Source organism: Dromaius novaehollandiae, chromosome 4, assembly GCF_036370855.1.
Source record: "Dromaius novaehollandiae isolate bDroNov1 chromosome 4, bDroNov1.hap1, whole genome shotgun sequence".
NCBI classification, from domain to species: Eukaryota; Metazoa; Chordata; class Aves; order Casuariiformes; family Dromaiidae; genus Dromaius; species Dromaius novaehollandiae.
In genome coordinates this window covers 16,719,095-16,741,459 of record NC_088101.1, presented here as the reverse complement: position 1 = coordinate 16,741,459, position 22,365 = coordinate 16,719,095, and the positions used below count along the sequence as shown (strand labels likewise).

The following is a 22,365-nucleotide window of genomic DNA, read 5'->3' as shown; positions in this document are numbered from 1 at the left end:
CTTTGCTGCAGTTATCCCGTAATTGGAGCTTCATGTGTATGCATATCCACGCAGGTGTGTGTCGCCGAGGCAGCGTTTTGTATTCCCGGCAGGAAAGCGAGCTTTTAGAGAGGGGATCAGAGGAGTTTGTGGCCACAAATACTGATTAGCTGGGAAACGGCGTTGCCTTGTGTAGCGCCTTGCAACATGATAGAATTGCCTCCTGCTGCCGGGAGGCGGGAGGCTGGGAAGAGCGGCGCGGGGAGCACGTGCGGGGAGCACAGCCCTCTTCCCACCAAATTCCAGCACAGCTCGCTGCTGCGCTCTCTGCGTGCCCTGCTCTGCTGTGCCGGCAGGCGATGAGAGCGTAAATTGCCTCTCCTGGGTCAGTGGTGTGATAAGAGGGCAAGGATGCGCTCCAGAAGTGGTGCTCAGAGCGACTGTTTCGGCTCCTGCGATTGATTAAGGCCCATTTAGACACTGAGTGAAGCCTGGCAGCGCAGGCCTGCCCTTCTGCAAAGCTGGCAGGACACAGCTCTCTGTAACTGTCAGTGTGTGACACATTTCTGCTCCTTTTTGCACCCTGGAGACGCTCCCCAATTGGTGGGTGCCTCCCAGTTGGTGGGTGCACAGGGCACTGCTGGGAAACGCAAGAGGCAGGTTACAAACCCCTGCTTGAGCACAGGCTGGAATCTGTGTCTTCTGCTCCCCTGGGAATATGCTGACTACAAGGTTGTTTTTAGCATTTCCTACTGATTAGTTTCCATCATGCAGAAACCCATACTGAGATATGTAGCTCTTCCTTCAAGACCTAGTTTTTTGATACCTAAATTTTCTTTTGGCTCTAACCCTATACTTTCACTTTCTAGTGCAATTCCATTGACACCAATGTAGGTAAGGGCAGAGTTTGCTCCTAAGTGAGTAAGTTTAGATCTGACCGCTGTCAAAAATGATCTGCGGGCCTGGAAAAATGGTCAGGTTTCTAGGTCCTCTATAGAATACCATAATGAGAGGTTTCCTACAAGAGCAGTGACCTACGCCCTGCTAAACCATCCTCTTCAGAGCCTGCTTTTGGCTGTGAAGATGGCTTTGGGATCCTGGTTTAGCTCACACTATGTTCCTCTTCAGGCGCTACTCAGTAACAACAATTTTTTATTTTTGGGAGATGCGTGGTGTGGGAGAAGGCTTTTAACAGCATTTTTCGATGAGGCATCCAAGTATACCTCCAAACTTTCTCCATGGAGAAACTAGCTGCACATCCTGGAGAGAAATACCGATCTGTACACCTGTAAGATTAGTCCATCTGGTCCTGCTTTGACACTGACTGGTACCTGCTCCTGTAGCCGACAGCCCTCCTAGTGTCTGAACTACCAGCATCACCACTGGCAGAGTTTGCCCAGCCTGAATTCCTGTCTGTATTCTCAGTCCTATCTGTAGTGTTTGACTTCATCAGTTCCTGTAGCAGTAAATTCTTCAGATTTCGTGCGCACCATAGGTGTGAAGAATTATGATACTTCCATGTTTTAACGGAGATGTTTCCAAAATTTTGTCTACAGAGTGTACAGTAGCTGTCACTCAACAGTCGCTTGATCAGATTTTGCTGAGTTTTGCTTCTAGATTTCCAGGTGCTTCTAAAGCTGACAGCCTTTTATCACTAAAAAAAAACCCCTAACCTGAACAAAAACCTGTATATCTTTAAAATCAGTAGGACACTGGAGGAGCTGTCAATACAGGAGGCACTAGGAATGGCTACAGCTTTTAGGGAGAACGGGATGGGTGCCATTCTCAGGGACTTCAGTCATCCACAGCATCTGTTTCCCTTATTGAATTTAAGCATCACGGAAAGCAAATAACTTAATGCTGTGAAGAATGAGGTCACCTGCCTGTCCGTGCATCCATCCCTGGTGTAGTCGAAGAACCGCAGACTGCACATTGATAATCAGGTTAAAGCTGTGTCCAGAGAGACCCTTGCAAGCGGTCTCGGCCGGCCCTCATGCCCACTTGTGGGGAGTGCTCGGTGCCAAAAGCACCAGCGTACACCCGTGAGCCACGGGACCTCCAGCCCCGAGCCCTCCTTCGCGCAGGGAGGGGAGGGCAGCAAGGGACCTGTTTCCTGGCGGCCCCGCCACAGCCACCGCCACTTCTGGTTAATGATGCTGTGATCTGTGTTTGATTTTAGGGCTGAGCAATAAAGTTCTCCATGTGGTGTTACCTGAGCCCTGCAGTCCCCCCTGGCCTGTGAAGTTTATCCTTCTGTGCGGCTCCACTTCCCCATCGTGCGTAAAGCAAAGCTGTGAGAGGCTCAGCCACATCCAGCAGCTGTACACACACTCCGTATAGGTTTTAGTGCTCAGGCGGCAAGCTGGATATACGTGCAATTAAGGAAGTGTTTCCGCAGCAGGAAAACAAATTCCCCTTATTGGCAGCAGAAGCAAAGTAACAACAACTGAACAAAATGTCACTGTGGTTTGCACTCGCTGTCTCATTCCCAATATGTGTTTTGTGCTCTCTCATAGCTGTAATTTCGGGCTTTTTGGAGATGACTTTTTCTTTTAACCTTAAAACAGGTAAGAAATCTATTTCCAGAAACTAGTACGCAAAGGACATAGCATCCTCTTCAGTGGGCAGTTGCAGAGATGAAAGTGTACCGTTGAAACCAAATCCAAAAATCCAAAAATATTCTTCAAAAAGGCACTTAGCTCTCAAGGTACCTGAAATAGCTGTTGGCTCAATTGCCTATGTGAAAACTATTAAGAGTTTTCTCAGTCTCACTTGGGTGTCTTGTACTGTATCCAAATCAGTAGTTAGTTTCACAAATGTTTATTTTGTTCTTACTGGAAGGTGGATGTGCTGTTAATATCAATACGCAATAGGATACTTCTCTGGTTCTGGCAATGCAGATAACCCGGTGAGCCCTGTGGTAGGTGCCCGCAGAGCTGCGATTGCCCTGTAAGTGTTGGGGGCAATGCAAGTGCAGTCGGGATAGCACCGAGGGGAGCAATGTCAGGTTAATCCGTCTGTACGGCTGCACAGAGCGTGGGCTGAGACGTCAGTCCTGCTAAGGGATCGGACTGAAAACCGTCCTGTTGTTTCTGCTAGGCACAGGGAAGGCACGAATGCAGTTGTCTCATGTCCTGCAGTCTTAACACACCTTTTATTTCGCAAATCTCCCGTTGCTGTCGGCTGTCCCCGTCTTATTTGTTCTGGAGAGCTACGCTCATGGGAATCAGTGGGTTTTGCCTACGTCTGATGGGGTGAAAGACTTGCACTGTTTTCAGCAGGTGCTCCCGGCTCTGCAGAGGAGCCTAGGGCAGGTTGGTGCCAGGGAGGCAGCGAGGCCAGATCCAGGACTCATCCTGCCGAATTTCCTCGTGTGAGAGGTGTAAGGAACCATTTGTACTGTCAGGAGCAGAGGAGCTGGAGGAGCTCGTGTCTCTTTTCCATCCTCCGCTTTCACAGATGTGCTGCTGTACTACCAGTTTCTAAAACAGTCACACATAGGAAAGTATGCCAGGAGATTTAAATATGTAGTAATGCTGGTAACTTGGCATGGCTAAGTTTGTGTCAGCAATTAGCTTCTCTAATGGGTTTTCCCGCTTCTATAATCGCTCGTGTGATTTATGTTCTCTCTGTTCATTTAGTCTGCAGAGAAATCTGGCCCTGCTTTGCATGCTTTAGTCTCTGCATTTGCTGCATTATTTCAGGGTGCTGCTGAAAAACATGCTACAGCGACACAGGTCTGACGAGAGCTCCAGGATACAGCCCTAGCAAGGACTGTGGCTTTTCTGTTCTTGCCGATGGTCTCACATTTCATGTGGGGTGGCATGTGGCAGGTTCCCTCTGTTAATTAGAACAAATGTGCCAATTATGTTAATGTATCTCCCGATACCAATCAGTGAATAATTAGAGACAACACATCTGTCTCTCACCAGGGAGTGGAGTGACAGAAAAGACGCTACAAGGTACGCTGCTCTACATTGCAGCCGCGTCGGGTTGTGCGCTGCTGCAGCCGGTCGCGGGGACGCCCCGGTCTCATGGCAGGCCTGCGGATGCCTGAGCAGCACAGTACATACCGGTACAATACAGCTGCCAGGAGCCCTGTGGCTCCCTGCTTTGCAAATTAAATCCAAAGGACTAAAGAGCTCTGACCGAAAGAAAGCTAACTCCATATGTGCTCTATGTCTGCGTTCCTCTCAATGTCTACAGACACTACGAATTAATATCCTACGTGCTCTGTTCTCAGCTTAATAGAGAAGGTCCTTCTCTTGCTGGGCAGTTTACAAACATCTGACAGATAGTAATACCTTCTTGAGAGAAGAAGCCTTCTCTGCCCACCTCGTGTGAGTGTCCGGGCTCACCCAGGGCACTCGCTGCTGTTGTTCAGGCAGCTGAAGTGAACGCAGGGTGAGTTTCTGCATTGACTAGCTTAACAGCCTACTTCAGTGAGGGGGCTGAACCTTGGGGAATAACATGACATCAACCGAGATCCTTGCTTTAACTGCTGTCATAACAGTTTGCATACTTGTCACTCATAAATCACACTGTCTCAATCTACTTTCCCCCCTTTCTTTTGTATTTGACGTGATCAGTTCCTACTTACGTAAAAATACAGCACTGCTCTCACCAGTTCTGGTTACCTTTGTCCAAAGAAAGAAGAATCTGCCTCATGGCCAGAGGATGAGAGGTCTTGTGCACTGCAGATACTGAGCAGCCCTGGAAAAAATTGGGTCATTAGTAACTGAAAACATGTACTAACCAACATCTCACTTAAATGTTGTAGTGTGTTTTAAATCGTTAATATTTGTACAAGGACTGAAGGAGAAAACACAAATGCTAATTATCATTGGAATAGGGTGCTCTTTTTTGTGTTACTCTTTATGCTTATTGCTAAAATGTATGTGAAAGGAGACCCTTTTTCCTCTAAAGTCATCCATCATCTGTTCAGTTACTCCCTTTAGACTTAATGATATTATATTTTGCTACATGAACAGACTTATGACCTCATAAACACTCTGTTTGGATACCAGAGCAAGAAGGAATTAGGTATGTTTAAGATGTGTCTTGTAAGAGATTGGGTTTAGACACACACACATACACAGAGCAAACGATGTTTTTTTATTAGCAATTTCTGTGGGCCATTAGGTGAAAAGGATCTTTTTCTTAAGAGATTTGACGAACAGCCAGAGGCAGTATACCAAATTATATAGAGTCTCTGTTTTCTGATATTGGCAACTCCTGTTTTCATATGATCTTTGGTTTTGCACAGATGAAAGGGAATTTAATGCTCATAGCTTTAATTTTGTCTAATCAGCTGAGACCCAGACTGAATATGTATGTGCGTGTGTATTTGGAGGGAGCGCTGCAGAGTACTGGAATTATTTATGTGAGGATGGAGCCCTTGGGTAGTGACGAGTTGTGCTTGCATATGTACTTGCTTGTGCATACCAGAAAGATTTTGAACTGAACCTCAGACCGTGGTGTAAGTGTAGTCCTGTCCTCAGTGCTGTCCTGACTTCCTCAGCATGTAGAGCATAGTGCAAGGACCGGGAGGTTTGAAGGTGGTACACAGCATCTTTTAGGGTCCTAACCCAAGTCTGTCCTCCATCCCAGAAATAAATAATAGTATTGAAGACCAAGAAAAACTCTCTGTATGTATGAGATGCAGAGGTTAAGTGGCAGCCTGAAGCAGAGCAGGAGGAGAAGCAAGCTTCCAGCTTGCTTCTCCGTCCGGATGCGTGCAGGCTGGACCTGCAGGCGAGGAAGGAGATAACCATTGCCACTGACTAAGAGTCTGTCTGCCTCAGTTATGCCTGATATCTGTTAGGACTCGAGAAAGGAGGAAGAACAATTTTAGTCTTCCTGGCAAGGAAAACCAGGTTATTGACTAAACGCATATGTCTCCTATGGCAGATAAAGCGTGAATGCTGTTATGACAGAAACACAGCTTCCGAAGTTTTATGTCTCTTTCCTCCTCCCATATTCCTCTCAGACCCACGCATCCATTTCTGCAGCCTTTTTTGCATCACTCAGGTTACGCTGTAAAAGTAGCTATAACTGTAAGGCTACCACGCACTGCAGCGATCTGCTGTGAGAGAGTGGGGTTTTAAATCAAGCCTTCCTCAGGGCAGTGGCGTTACCTTCATTAATGTGTAAGTCAGGAAGCAAAAGGGAGTTGACCTGTGCTGCAGCTGTCTGAGCTGGGATGCCTGCACGCCGCGTTGCGGGGCTGCCTCCTGCCTTAAGATTATGAGCAGGTATTCTTGATTACGCACAGGTAAGGGCATTTGTGCATACAAACTCGGCAGTACTCGAGCTGGGTCTGCTCAGAGTCAGGCTTAAAGAGGGGAAGCCGGCGATGGAGGAGCACGCGCTCACACGGGCTGGTTTTCGCCGGTGAATGAATCGAGCCCTCTGTGCTGAGAGCCGGGAGAGGCCCTCACAGTCTCCCCGCGGCTCGCAGCGGTCGGCGCGGCTATCGCCGGCGGGGAGCGGGCTCTTTGTCGGCTTCCGCGCTTGCTGATGTTTGGGCAGCTCTTCAAATACCTTTGGAAAAGCGGGGTTTGCAAGAGCAGGTTTTGGCAGTTCGCACCTTTTGATGCCAGTGGGTTGATTATGTTTTTTGTTTTCCTTCCTTTAATTAAATCCCGGGCACAAGCTGAAATGATCCGGTGACGTGAAGGCCCTGCTTTGATCCATCCAGGCCCCAGTGCCTTCCCTCAGAGTACGCTCCCTTCAAATGAAAACAAGCTACTAGATTTCCAGCCAAATTATATTAGGGTGGCTCAGCGCAGTCAGCTGGGATATAATAGGGTGTTTCTTTAGGAAGGCAATAAAGAGAACATTGTCTGGATTAAAAATCACATATAAAAATATTTTTCTGTGTAACCAAGGAAATTACACTTTATTAAAATAAAGTATAGCTTACCTAAAGAAAAAGGGAAAACAAGCATTTATGTAGTATTTGTGATTCTCTATTTCCTTGGTAACTGTCTTTATTTTGTTTAATCCTGATTCCAGCAAAACAATAATATGCATATATGCGAGTGTGTGTATACCTTAAAATATGTTTGCGTTTGTAATTTGTTTCTAATTTCTTACGTGTGTCGGTGTGTTAGACCCAGTACTGGTACATACAAGGTTATTGCATTATTTACTGCCTAATTGACATACAAGGTTATTGGATTATTTACTGCCTAATTGGACAAGACATGCAAAAGAATGAGAAAGAGACCTTGGCTGTTTTGCGGTTGCTGATGATATAGGGGAATTTTCTGTTTGTAGGTCCAGTCTTAAGATACAACCCTGCCTTGTCCTGTGCCTCGGGCTGCAAGCGCAGATGAGCTGGTTGTGTATGTGCGGTAGCTAGCAGCCTTTGCGAAGGCATTGCCACTTTCAGGGCGAGACAAGCAGAGTCTTGTGCGAAATGGCGGCAGGGAAAGGGGCCTGGAGGAAACGGAAGGCTTGGACTTTGTCCTCCCACGTTTCCGCCGCGGTGTGTTGTGTCAGTTGGCAGCGCGCATCAGGTGAGTCTTTCGTAATGCGCTCTGACTTACAGCGCTTTCTGGGATGAGCCAAATAATCCCATATATTTTGCCCGTTGCGCTGTGACCTGGTGAGGACTCATTGCCTTCCCTCTGGCCCTTTGAAACCCCCAGGTGGAGTGGCTGAAGAACGAGGAGGTGATCGATCCTGTGGAAGACCGAAATTTTTACATCACCATTGATCACAACCTGATCATCAAGCAAGCCCGTCTCTCTGACACAGCCAACTACACCTGTGTCGCCAAAAACATCGTGGCCAAAAGGAAAAGCACTACAGCGACTGTGATCGTCTATGGTAAGTGATGCCTTGTCCGCCGCAGGCAGATGGATGTGCCGCCAGGAGTGAGCAGCAGATTGCTTCTTTGAGGCAGAAGGAAGACTTTTAAAGATGAGAAATCCCCGTATGCCACTCTGTGCTGCAGTCAGGGAGCAGACGGGGCCTCCTGTGCTGCTTGCTGACTTATAGCCTTACGCGGTGAGTGCAGTCAGAGTTCAATACTGAAAAAACTCAGAACTGATGGTTTGCCTTATTGGTACCAGGCAGGTAAAAGGAAGAAGGGGCAGGCTGCTTGCACAAACAGCCCGTGGCCTCGCCGAAGGGAAGGCAGTCACTCACCTTGTCGCCTGTGCCAGCTGGATGCGGCAGATAACCGTGAGGGCATTTCCTACAGCATTGGAGCCAGAGACGTTGCTTTGCACCAAGTCTTTCTACGTTCTTAGTGAAGCTTTTCAGAAAGAGAGTAAAATCGAAAGGTGGTTTGTGCTCCCAGCTGCTGAGAAGAGCATCAGAGCTCAGCAGAATCATCCACCCTCTTATATCTCTTTAAATATACTTACCTTCAGTGTGTACCACCAAAGCATACTCCAGTGTCAGTGGCAGCTTAGCAAAGGTGGGAAGCACCCTGGGACTGCAGTTCGTAGTCACACAACCTGGCTTAATCATGCGCCTCAGGGGAATACGCAGCGTTGGATAACGTTATTCTGCGCCTGCATCCACTGCCCCAATCTACGGTCGAGGCTGGTGCATTTTGGGTGGGGGGCTGGGCCAGGCACCCTCCAGGACTCATGTCCAGCCTGCAGCGTTCAGCGGCTCCTTCCCACCAGGCCCGGCCTCTGCCTCCACACAGTCCCCGGTGCGTCTCAAGCAGGGGGCAGCCGCCAGCATGAAACCTGCGCTGACAGCGTGCCAGCTGACTGTCCTGGTGTTCCTTACAATCAGCCTAATTATAGGGTAGAGAAGTAGGGAAAAAATCCCTATGATTATCCTTAATATTCATTTCATATTCAGGGTGGCAGTTAGATTTAATTGTAAGCAGTTGCTTCCCTGAAGTTACAATGAGGGCCTTTTAGCTCAGTTTTTATAGAAAACTGGCTGAATTGAGTTGATTAGCAGTGTTTGTGATATTGAGGGATGGACCTTGCATGAGCACTGCGTTTTGAAACTGTGATGAATGCAGCAATATGAAGATGTAGGCATACTGCAGCTCTTCTTCATACATACATTTTTTTCAACCATGCAGTCAAGAGACATATGTAGGGGAGAAGCCATTTTTATGCTTTTTCTACCAGAGCTGCTTAAGGCTTGGGTCATAACACAAACATTTGGGGATTGAAAAATCTGAGCAGTTAATATGTTATCCATACCCTGATGACTACATTATTACATTGAGCAGCGTAGCTCCCCCTCCATCAGTCCATCTATCCCAGAAGCTGAGATGGATGAAAAAGAGAGTCAGCAATATCTTCCCACAGTCCAGAAATAAAAAGCGTGTTTAGCGTGTATTCACTCTGAGCAGCTTAAACACCTGTCGTGGTAATGCTGGGACAGCACCAGCTGTCTCTGTGGAGACGTGGGTAAAGTTGCCCTGACATCCTCAAATCACCTTCTGTAAAGAAAGGAAAAGAAAATTATCAATTCCTGGTCTACATGTTCAAAGCACAGGCATCTCTCACCATGCATAGATTTTGGGTAGGTCTGAGAATGAGCTGGAGTACAAGTTATCTTCCTTTGGGAAATGATGCAGCTTTCGGAGCACAGGCTTTCGGGCTAACCTGGCTGCAGGTGCACTCTGAGCCCCCACGGGTTTCACTCATACACGCACAGCTCAGGGTTTGTGCTGGATCGGGTCAGTTCTCAGAAAGAAGCAAGTCGCCTGCCAGCCATAATAGTTGTCAAATGGTATTTTTCATTCAGTGTCAGCATTTCTTGGGCTTGTGCACTGACTTTGGGTCACTGCACATTCTGTATGTTGGAAGCATGGGTTTGTGTTTATTCAACAGTCCTGGTCATACTCTTCCCAGGCATCACTCGTGACTACTGTTGCAGACAGTATGATACAGAGCTAGAGGCACCCTTGCACTGACCAGAATGACTTTATTATGTTGTCTGATCCTTATTTTTCATTTTCCAGTGAATGGAGGCTGGTCGACCTGGACTGAGTGGTCAGTGTGTAACAGCCGATGTGGGAGAGGCTTTCAGAAGCGTACGAGGACCTGCACCAATCCTGCACCGCTCAATGGCGGCGCCTTCTGCGAAGGCCAAAGTGTTCAGAAAATAGCTTGCACCACTCTATGTCCAGGTTCAGTATGAACGATGCATAGTCCTAGATGCCAGTATTACATACTTTTGCTGACACCAAACACTTCAGGAGGATGATACCAGTTACCACAACCTCCTTCTCTTTATTAATAAACTCAGAATTTTGGTGAACTAATGTGAAATTTTATTACATAAGTGGATAAAAGAGTGAGCACTCATTATATTAAGTGGCAAGGGATTCAGTCCCACTCCTGCACAAAGCTTGCATCGTTGTCTCAGTCCTGGTAATTCAGGGGATTTAGGAAGCAGGCAGAGCTTCAAATTGTAGGAGCTAAAGCTCTTTATAGGTTGAAAGGTCTGAAGGACTGGAATTTGAATATAGAAAGTGATTGTGATCTAAATATATTTGCAATGTCTGTTCAGACCGACTGTCACAACAAGTGGAGCATTTGAAACATCCGGAGTGTGGATGTTAAATTTGAAGCCTAGGTTTACCTGGTGTCAAATGCAAAGACATTTGTGGTAGCCAGAGTCCTCTATCCGTATCTTTCAGAGGTATTCCACTGTACACTTATAACTGCAGCATTATTTCAGGATGCACAGGGTAGTTGGTGGCTTTTCTGTGGCAAAATTCTGCCTCTCTCATATTGTCCAGTGCTTTCCTATGTCAGTAGTCCCACTGAAATCAGTGGCAGTACTGTTTGAATAAGGTCTTCTTCAGCTTGTGTAAAGGCCATCAGACTCTGGATGTTAGTGGAGGGTGAAATGGAAAAAGCTGAATTTTCAGCTGTGACCATTATTTCAAGCGACAGACTCCTAGCTCAGTCTTTTTCCTTGAAACAGTTTCCTAATTTGTTCTTTGGCTATTTCAGTTACTGCTTTTGAAAATCATTTATGGGATTTTGAAAAGTGCTAAGCATAGTCCTCATTCTGCTCGTGTGAAATATATCAGTGCCTTTAGATATTCCTTTTAATATAAAATATTTAACATTAATTACCTCCCTATTAGAGAAGACTTTCTTGTCAAGTTTAATTTTAATCTCTGCATTAAAAAGTCGCAGACTCCCAAGCCGTTTGTCTTCTCATATACTTTAACCACAGATAAACTGCTGACAATTTTCTAAAAAGGGAAGGGAAAGAACAGAAATGGGACTGGGGCAGAGAGAAAGGAGAGGGAGTGAATGTGGGTTCATAATCCAGAAATATCACTGAAAAAGATGCAAACTGACTCATTTTTCTGGGTTAGTTGGCATGGCCTAGGATCCTTATGACTTTTGTGGAAGGGCCGAGAGCTGTAGGCTGGCGTATGCTGAGATGTGCACCTTGCTTGTGCACCTTGCTTGCTTGCTCGCTCTTGCACACACACACTTACGTACACAGCCCCCTAAAAAATTGTATCCTTCCCTTGTCTCAGTGGATGGGAAATGGACGTCCTGGAGCAAGTGGTCCACGTGCGGCACGGAGTGCACCCACTGGCGCCGGCGGGAGTGCACGGCCCCGGCGCCCAAGAACGGCGGCAAGGACTGCGAGGGGCTCGTGCTGCAGTCCAAGAACTGCACGGACGGGCTCTGCATGCAAAGTAAGTGCGCACGCGGTCATGCTGCCCTGCTGCCGCTTTGGAGCTGCGAAAATGCATAGGCTTAGAAAAACATCCTAGAGGTTTAGACAGAAAAAATCTCTGGTTAGCTGAAGGTGCATATCCAGAAGAGAATATCCTCCTGCTGGGTGCAGAAAAGCATTTTCAGTGACGTGGCTCAAAACTGATGGCAGCATCCCACTCGCCATGCTGCAAGACTGTGCCAACCGCGCTTTGTTTATCCTGGGGAGGTGCAGAGCTCTGTCACTTGCTGAGGGAGAAAGCCTGGGGAAAAAGTGTCAAGGCAAACGGCAGATAAAGGTGCACACACATCACAGTAAGTGCTGAGCCACAAAACGAAGGAGCCAATTTAACCATTCCCACCCCTGCAGTATAAATCAGGGCCTTCACAGGAAAGATGTTCACAGTGCCTTTTTGATCCTCACTTTATACTTGGACATCATAAACTCTTCTATTCTGAGCTAATTTGTCCTTGGCCCACGAGTAGGTGCTTAAGCGGAAAAAGAAAGAAAAGCTCTTTCTGTTGTTCTTCCCCACCTGCGCCTCCACACAAATGCCAAGGGCCCGTGCAATTGCATACTGGCTAGGGATATCCGGAACAAAAACTGAACTCCCTAGAGGAAAATGCTTTTGCCTTCCTTGAGGTCATGTACACAAGCATGGCACACAGGGTCTAATACTTCTCTCTGGTACCTGTTCAGCATCTGTCCAGAGAAACCTGGCAGCGACTCTTAGGGCAATGCAAATGAGAAGTAGAGAGCTTAGGGGAAAGCCCGCATTTTCAAAAAATTAAACCTAGCAAATCAGATCCGCTTGTGCCTTCTTACTATCAAACAGGATAAGTGCATGTGTCTTTACATATACTAATTAGCTTCTTTTTTTGATTTTAGGGTGCTCTGTGGTAGAAATAGGTACCCTGTAGCTGTGCAGTATCTGTGCAATGTTCATATAGACTTACCAGCGTGCTGCAGCCTCGCTCTGTGACGATCCGCTGTAGTGCTGAAGGGGCCTCTGCGTCCACCCACACTGAGGCCCTGCCTTTGTGACTAATGAGAGAGAGAGAAGGAAGAGTAGGCTTCTACTGTGGTTTTGACATCTGTTTGCAAACAGTCTCCTCCGTCTTCATTTTTCCCCATCCTTTCTTAAAAATGAGGTCTTCAATGTTCTGCTAGTCCATTAAAAACTTCCTTTCACATTTTACTAGCACAATAACCTGGGCCTAAATTCTTATATACACCTCTCTCCCATTCCTGCATCCTGTCTCTCTGCAGTATTTTGCATTTCTTAAGCATTCACCTTCCAGCCTTAGCTGTCCATTGCCCAAAGAGTGGTAGCTGTAACTGTCTAATAGCTCTGTGTGTCTAGATTATAAAATGCTGTGGGTTCTTTCCTGAAAAATGAGTCAGGAATTTTTATTCTCACAGATAGGTTCCTTTTCACTTAAATAGTCACCAGGACACAGAAGTAACACTGCTAACTAATAAATAGGGCTAAGTTTTGAACAAATGACCTATAGGTAAATACTGTCAGTGAACTCTGAGCTATCTTATGTCACAGCATGGCTGTTTGCCCTGAGGTTCCCAAGTTTACAAAAAACAGTTCATCAATGTGGCTTGCAAAAATACTTTCATCATGTCAAAATTATTCGTCAGTGTCAGCAGCACAAAAAGCTGTAATTCTTCCGTTTTTATTTTTATGAGGAAATGAGAAGGTAAGATTCAGAAACCCCTTCTCTTTCTTTTTTAAAGATAAGGAAAAAAAAGGGCTATGTCTTATTATATAACATCTTGGTGATTTTTACAGTGGGAAAGCTAACTTACCCCTAGCTCCAGTGGTGTGAGTAAGCCATAAAGATAAATTAGGAAGATGAGATATGTCCCCCATGCAGAAGAGCTCTTTACTATCAGATTGTATTTAGACAGGTGTATGTCATATTTGTGTATGTGCACAGGGAGAGCCATTTAAGCAGAAATCTAGTGGAAAAATAGATATAATGGTACTGCAGAATAAAAGCCCTGTAGGGATCTCATTTATCTGTTGATGGTATATTGCATTTTATTTGTGAAAGTGGATGCTGAATATAAAGCAGAGGTCTTCAACAGGACAGAGGATGGGGCAGTTGTGAATCCTATGCTGCTTCACATATATATATATATATGTATAAAAGGTAATGAAAAATATATAGTCGCATATTGACCTGCTTGGCTCCAGGAGTTATGATGATCCTTCAGTGCTGGAATTTGATGGCAGTGTTTTAATAGCATCTTTATACTTGCGTGGTTTCATATACCTGTAAAACTTACAGTCCTGCTCCCCGCTCCATCACTGCTGAGAAGATTGGTCTGCCGTACTTCGTGGCAGTGTGCCTACTGTTCTCGTGTGCCCGCTCATGCGCTCCCTCTCCGTTTATGCAAAACCATGCTGAACACTTACATTTCTACCTCTGCTGCTCTGGATTCACTTCAAATCTACCTGCTGAGCTAGGAAGAAACCCAGGACTCTTTTCATTCCTAAAACGCAGTGAATCTTTTAGTGGCTGGGGAGGGTTGCAGTTCCTCCTAGCTCAGGGACCTCTGAATGCAGAGCAGAGCTTTGCAAAGCCTTCGTGCCAGCCAGCCCCTCGTGGCACACGGGTGGCGCGGGAGGAGGCCAGGGAGCCACAGCACCTTCCCGCAATGCTGGAGCCCTGGGGGTGCTGTCACATGGCTGCTGGCCCACACTGTGGACAAATCCTGCTCAAGGCACCAGGGCACATCCTCCATAGTCTCAGCCCATCACGCAGGCTCGAAGGTTAACTCTGGCACTGCGGGTATACTGGGGGGGTCAAAGCATTGGTAGGCAGCTTCTCTTACCAATAGTCACTAGGCTGTTGCTTTGACCAAAACTCACTTGTGACTCTATATCTCTGTGCAACTGTAGATATCCCAGAAAATGTTGGATTGAATGAGTCTAATTTACAAGCCCTTTCTCTTCCAGTCTATTATTCACTAACATGGCATCAGCCGGGTAAATCAATAAGCTCTTTCATCAGACTGCCCCTGCTCCAGCAAAGAGCAGCAGTCTGCACCACTATCGATTTCTGTGGGGATAAAAACTGTGGCGCTTTCTCCATCCCTTGTAATTACAGTATTTTACACCCAAAGCTGTAGTTTGTGCTTACCGCTAGCTGTGGTATTTCTAGTGCAACTCTGCTGTCACATTTATTCAGACTAATGATCTTGCTAGTACACACACACACACTCCCTTATTCAGTAGTTAGTATTTTTCCCTTAACATGAAAGGATGAACAGTCATTAAACTAGAGAGCCTGCAGAGAGACAGAAGGCTGAATTGGAAACGAAAAGCAGCTGTAGTGAAAATTTAGGGCAGTCATTACTATTTTAAGTTTCCAAATACACAGTATTGCCTAGCAGGCTCCATTATAACCATTCTGTAATTCCTGTAATAGCATTAATACAATCTCTGGAACAAAATACACTGTAGGTATAAGAAGAATTGGCTAGTTACCACCCACACTAGTTGCATTATTGCTTCCATAGCTGCATTATTTCCCACTTGAAGTATGAGAACTGTGGTAAATACTTCAGTGCAACGAACAACCCTTTTAAAAGCAAGTACCGCATCTCACAGGGGACTGCTATAAACTGAAACACTGCAATTAGTCCTCCACTCGTCCTCCCTAATGCCTTTTGTGGGTGTTCAGTGCAGAGGCTCCCAAAGCAAAGCACTCTGCTGCAGACTCAGACTTCAGCACAAATAGTTCCTTTGAAGAGATCACAAATATATTTAAAGCGAAGTGCTGGCTGGAGTGTTTTGCCTGGTCCAGTCTGCAACGATTGCAAGGTCAAGTCTGTGATAGCGACCATCCTACCAAAAGTAACGGCAGTGTGGCTGGCTCTCAGAAGCCGGTGCTGAAAGTGCCTGGTGGACCACAGCCTGCTTTGCATTATGCATAAAATGCTGCTGGTGAGTGGGAAGAGGTGAAAAACCTATGGGGAGAGAGAGCTGTTTTGCTTGATTATGTTGAAGGCTTACTGCATTAAGTTCCGATGGGTAGCTTTATTCTTATTTTCTCTTGGTCTTTTAGTTAAGACCAAACATATTAGCTGCTTCATATCAGGCATGTTCATGCTCAGAGTGTTTCACCTAGGTCCTGCCTGTTGCGGATCTGAAGTGTTCAGATCTGTATTCTCCCTGTCCTGAATCAGTGAAGATAAGTTCAGAAAAGCCCATAAATGTAAGGAGGGTGCCTATGAATGCTAGTAAAGCTGTTGGAGCTGTTGGTCTTTTCTCAAATTATGCTTGTGATGTGCAGAGTCTGCACTAGCATAGTCAGAGGCTGTATAACCAGTGTCCATGCCTTTCTCAGCTCGCTCTCAGGTGTGAGGTGTGAGACCACTGTGACATTTCATAAAAGGCTGGCTTTCAAAGCTTCATATAAGTTGCGACTTCAGGTTTTTTCCAAATGGAGTTAGCTATCTTAAAGCAGCAAGATAATACTGAAGCACATGTTGTAGCTTGAGAAGTGTAGATTACACAGTTGCATGAATAGTGCTGTAACTCTGAGTAATAAAAACTATTCAGTTGATCTAGTTTCTCAATACATGAAACAAACTGATCATTTAATAGGGCCAGGAAGAATTTTGCCTTGTGATTCATTGCCATGCATAGTCAAATCCAGTGTGGACTTTGCCCTTGTTCCTTTGGATTTAAATAAAGTAACATACAAAGACTGAGGCACACTTATCATTTAAAGAAAGGAAGAAAAGATGCAAACATGTTCATTATAGACAACACTGTGGACCAACTCTCAGGTCACTTTGGTTCTCTCCCTGCACGTGACTTAAGTACTAGGAAATTTATAGGTGGCATATCTGATACACCACTCAAGAAAAATGCAGCTGTAACATGGCAAACACCTAATTACCAGACTTGTAATTCCATTCTTTGCTTTAAAAAAAGGCTGCCTACTAGTTGAGAGTGAATTGATGTATTACTTGAATATTTGCAGAGTGCTTTGAAATCTTTTTCTGACAGGCAGCATTAAATTCATAAGATTTCCTCTTACAATGGTAGTAACTTAAGCATGTGAAAAAGATACAATTTGTCATGCTTGTGCACTAAATGGTTCACTACCACCCTTTTCTGGTCTTGTGCCTGTTTATACGCAGAACCTTGGGTAGAAAGCAAGGTTAACCTGATACTAATATCTCTTTCTTCCTGCAGCATATATATTCTGCACATGCCTTGCTTGTTTAATGTAACATGCCAGAGTCTTCTGATGGAATAAGCATTTGTTTCCCTTTTTGGCTTGTTTTGAAAGCAGGCATTGAGTGAAGAATTACAGAGCAGAGTAGTTTGATGAGGACCTCTGGTCCAGAGCAGATTAGTGTGCGAAGAGCAGGGGAATGTTTTTCAGACTCCAGGAGGTAAGCCAAGCCCTCTCCAGGGAGAGTGCAACAGAAGCCTGTGTGTGCAGAGGAATGAAATAAAACCTTTTATTAGGAGCGTGTGGGTCAAGAGAGAACTCCTAATACGTTCAGTCTCTCAGCATAATGATATATCCACCTGGCCTGGTTCGCTGAGCCCTCACAGGGGGAAGTTTCATTCATTTGAAGAATTCACCTAATCTGTTCCTATAGGAAGTTTTCTATAATGTTGTTATCTGATATGAATAGAGAAAGATGCGTGATTCTATTTTCTACCTACTACTGTGCAATGTTGTAGCAGCCAAGGGAATTTATATGCACATCTCAGAGTTGTAAGTCTTATTTATTTATATTATAGCAGCTTGAGAAACCCCCAGCTGAGAAGTGTCCACAGTCTGGTGGGCACTCTGGAAATGCCTAGTGAGAGTCCTTGCCTAGAAAAGCTACAGCTCTAAATAGATTAAAGTTTTGAGAGAAAACAGAAGTGCACAGCCACAAGCAGAACCCAGGACACCCAGATCCGTGTCGCTTACCCCAGTCACTTCAGAAAAGGCCACCTCCCCATTAATTTTCATGAAATGCGAGTCTTCTAAAATCTTTAGGCTCTTTGGAAAAACTCAGCTGATTCAAAAACAGTACAGCCATGCAGGGAGGAAAAAAAAAATCATCCATCCATAACTTTCATCCTTCTTAGTTCCCTCGTGTTTTTCTTTTGTTCTTCTCATATTCACTCTGCACATTAAAAAAGAAGTTTCACAGACAAACAAAAGAAAAATGCAGACTTACAATAAAGTCTAACTGATGCATTGACTTGATTGTGGAAAAACAACAGTACAATGGCAATGATCAGTGTTTATGTGAGTGTTGCTGTGAACAAAGATGGGCAGGGCACTGGCAGGGTGGCAGGCAGAGAGAGGTTACATGACCAGCCCGAGGCTCATCAGCAAGCCAGTGGCAGGATCAGGAGTAAAACTCAGATGCATTTCTAAATCTGTGTTATGTATGGAGGACTAACAAAAGCATTAGCAGGATGCGTAAATGAAACCTCATTTTAAAAAAAGGGAAAATGAACATCCAGCTGACAACCAGTTCTGAAGTCACTGAGATTTTTAAGGTTATAAGCCATAAAGTCAGAGAATACAGGTTTCCTTCCCTGTGGGTTTATGGACCTGCCAAAGACTTTGGTACATGTTATTGAACATCCGTTTGGATAACTCATGCTTCCCATGAGCCTCTTTTCCAGCAGGCCTAGCAGCTTTGATCCCCTCTTCTAGGTCCCATTTCAACTGTTCCTCCCTTCCTCTAGCTGTTTGCCATGCAGCCCCTCTTCAGTGCTGCTACGTGTCCTTATTTCAGCCCCCCCCCACGGCCCCCTTTGCTTCTGGCCAGCTACAGCCGCAAAACAAAGCAAACCCCGGGAAGTCTCTTTAACATTCGGTCACTGCAAACGTGGAATTTGCAAACAAAAAATTGCAGTGCTAGACGTGTTTATTTTGTTGTCAGACATCCATAACAAACCCAATGTTAAGGTGCTGTGTTTCTAAGATATTAAAGGGCGGCATAAGAGTTAGCAAAAGGTCAAAGTCCTTAACTGTAAAAGATTGCATAATGTCAAAATTGCCTGTTCTAATCCACATCAAATTTTAGTAACAAGTTATCCTACTCTTCCATCTCTTCCCCTCCCAATATAGATGATATGCATGTTTAAACTAAAGCAAGACCTTTCCAACAATGTTAGTAAAATGTCAGGAATCTAATTTAAAATGAAAACATAGTTGCAATCTTAATTATAGAATATCATAAACTCCTGTTCAACGACAGAATGGGAGAGACTCCCCATTTAACCTAGCTACTCAGCGAAGATCTGAGATAATACCCAAGTAAATAATCAGTCACAAAGCCTTAAGCTCCCTGTTTATTAGCCCACCCTGAACATGCCAATAATTAGTGCTTAGAAGGAAAATAAATTACTGTGCATTATCTCTGGGATGCCTGATACCATATCTGACCTTCAGCATCATTACTGCACACATGAACGTCTTTCTTTAGAATAGCAAATATAGGAAGAGGCTGGGCACATTCGCTTTGAGGCTTTTCTGTAGCTCGAGGGACTTTGATTTTCTTCCTTTTTAACCACAACAAATAACATCGTATTGGATATCACTTCTTGTTTATGTGCTGCAGTTTCTGGGAAGTGGCAGGGAAGAGAAACAATTAACAGCAATTACAATCCAAAGATTATTGTTAATGTTTATTCCGTGGTAGATCTGCATTAGCAACATGTTAAGTGATGGAGGCAAAACACTCCGCAGTTAGAGTAAGTGGTTTACTTTAAGGTTGCACTTGTCCCTTAACTCTGCCCCCTTGCAGAAAAGGAAGTGCCAGAAGTTTGTCCAGGCATAGTCTGTGGTCAGTTGGACCTGCAGAGAACAATTCAAAACTCTTGAACGTCAAATTAAGGCTGCTAAATTCCTCCTCCCAACATGAGAATATGCGACTACCTCTCTACAGAGACTATACAGAGACCTATAGATTGCAGTGCGTCTGGGTTAACATTGTGAGGGCTTCTTTCTCCTTTGAAAGCTTCGAGCCTTTGAGCACTGTGTTTATCATCTAAAGTTGCTTTAAAAATACTGAAGAAACTCAGCAAGCTGGTGATGGCTGCAGGATTGCTGGGAGGGGACAGTGAACTAAGTATGGCAGTAATTTATGATGTCCAGATTGTAACCAGTCAGAGTTAGAAGGATGGCGTAAGATGGAAATAGGACCAGTGGTATTAGGTCACTGCCACAGCCACAGCACTGCAAACACTGCAGGGGTGTGTGCCTTTTTTCTTCTTCTCAAAAATGTCTGTTTATATTGGAATGCTGAATTTAAAATTGCTGAATGCCTCTTCTGAGGAGAGCAGAGTTTTACAAAATTGGAAATTGGGCTGGCTTTGAATTGAAAATGACTACAGGAAAAGGGGAGAAAGCTGAACTGCTAGAACCTGGAATTTGGAAACAGCAGTATATTCTTTTATACCAACTGAGACCCATCGAACTCAAAAATCAACAGAAGAAAATCAGCAAAAATATTGATGGCCCTTAAACCAACCTGACTCAAACTTTTCAGGATAATTTCTTAGACTGAGACTGATTATAGAAAATTTCAGCCAAAGCCGAAGATTTTTAAGAAAATTCTGAGCCACTGGAGATGGAGAAAGAAAAAAATGCTGAATTAGGGCTAAAAAAGACCTTACTCTCTGAATTAAAACCAGAAATAATTTCATGTGTGCTGTTTGGACCTGGAAGAAATTCTGGAAATATTCAAATGCTGGAACTCGTTTGACAGATATAAGTACCACAGAGAAACAAAGATTTGTTTCCATAAATGCTGATGTTGCAGTGCATGTACCACATAGCCACTTTAAATCATCTAAGAACTGCTCTCTATAAATTTTAGGCATCTACCTGTGAGGTTCATCTCTGTTAATCTGTCCATCACAGGTTGGTGGTGCAGAGCCTGTTGCCAGCAAGAGCCTCTTGCTGCTCCATCGTCAGTGCGCTGCGTAAACCCATCAAAGCAGAGGAAGAATGGCAGCAAGGGAATGAGTGCCTGCTTCTTTTCTTACGTGCAGTTTAAGGGCTTAGACTTTAGAACCAAATGGGGGAAAACTACTGTTATAATATATTAGGATCAACCTGTTGGGTTCATTGCAAGAAGATGTTATTGAGATACATCATGGGGCTAGGTTTTCAAAAGGGCCACATAATTACATGGCCTTAGCTCCTTTTGAAACCACTGCATAGCAGATAAAGTGCAGGGTATTTATAGATTAGAAGCAAGTAGTGCCCAATTCAAATATGGTGCATTAAAGAAACAAGGAGTATGGTGTGCTTTATGCAATCTTTGCTTTACTAAATGAAAGTGCCTGTCTCAAATGCTTGCTAACCTTGATATAGTCTCAAAATACATATCATTAACTGTGGCCTCAGTAGTTAATGACCTAAAGCAATTTATTTGCAGGGTATTTGTAAGTATTTTTGTAAATATAACCAAAATTGAATGGGCACAGTAATTAAGTGCCAAAAAGATCACCTTCAACTACTCTACCATCCCACACAGTTACCTGCAGGGAAAAGAGAGAAAGTAGTTACACAGGCAGCAAAGGAAAATACAAATGGAAAATGTGAAAGTTTTTTTCTTCTTTTTTATGTAAATATTTTATTTTCTGCAAGCAACGAAGTAAAATGTGTTTATAAGCTGATTAATTCACGCTGAAATTGCTATGCATTAATACAAATTCAGCACGCTCAGAAAGCTAGCAAAATGTATTAAGGACCAAAAAGGGGTTACAGAGTTTTCTCTGAAGGAAGCCCTGCCAGAAACCTTGCATTTTATACCACAGGGTATAAAAAAAGTTGTCTCTTAAATAAGCCAATTCCCAGGCCAGGGCAGTACATTCCCATGGCTTTCTAGGTCAAGTCAAACACAGGATTTCAGGATGCCCGTCCTTCTGAATGGACATGATACTGAGGTCCCAGGTTGAGCATCGTGTGTGCATATATGTGCCCGTAAATGTGTCAAGAGAGAGATTTTTCCCCTAGTAACAGCTAGGCAGAAAAAACTTTAGAAAAGTTGCTTTGGTGACTATCAACTTCTTTCAGTTTCAGAAAAGATCAAGGGAGTCAGTGCCATAATCTCTGCACAATTATCCTTCACAGGTCCAAGATTTTCCATTCCCACATGCTTAATTCCCTCCCAGCAGGTCAGAGCAAGATGTGTGAGACCAAGCTGTGTGCAAGATGTGTGGTCAAGCTGGACTTCTCATGTTTGGGCTTCAGCTACACCCACGAACTGCTCCAAATTAATTAGATAACCTTCAAAACCAGTGTAGTGAAATGGACATAATTCCCCAAATCAGTGCAAGTGCAACTGATGCTGAAATTGGGTTAGACTAAATTGATAAAAAGCTTGCTGAAGGCTTTTCTGTATACCGAAGTTGCATTCTTTTAATTTTTCCAGTATGCTATGGCAAATTCGTCCCTTCTCCATTTTTCTTCCCAGTGTTACATCAGTATAGAGGTGTTTAAATCACTCTAGATATTTCTTTACAGGAAGGGAATAGGCAATGCCTACTTAATGCACTTTTATAATGATATATCTGTATTTTTGCAAAGGATTTGTGCCACTGTTACTACTTGAGTTTAAAAAGCCTACCTTCAACGTTTAGTGGAAGTACTTTCACAGGGACAAAAAATGTATTTACAAGCCTAAAGTAGAATATAAAGTAGAATG

The 22,365-nt window shown here is 44.4% G+C and overlaps 1 protein-coding gene across 3 annotated transcripts in view; it reads left to right on the top strand.

Annotated features, from left to right (window-relative positions):
• UNC5C (unc-5 netrin receptor C) overlaps nt 1-22,365 on the top strand; it is a 260,117-nt gene that overhangs the window by 197,575 nt on the left and 40,177 nt on the right. For all 3 annotated transcript variants that reach the window (XM_026102442.2, XM_026102441.2, XM_064510505.1), the window contains exons 5-7: nt 7,635-7,815; nt 9,932-10,099; nt 11,474-11,638. In XM_026102442.2, coding sequence (XP_025958227.2) covers nt 7,635-7,815; nt 9,932-10,099; nt 11,474-11,638 — 514 coding nt within the window. The remainder of the gene's footprint in view (nt 1-7,634; nt 7,816-9,931; nt 10,100-11,473; nt 11,639-22,365) is intronic.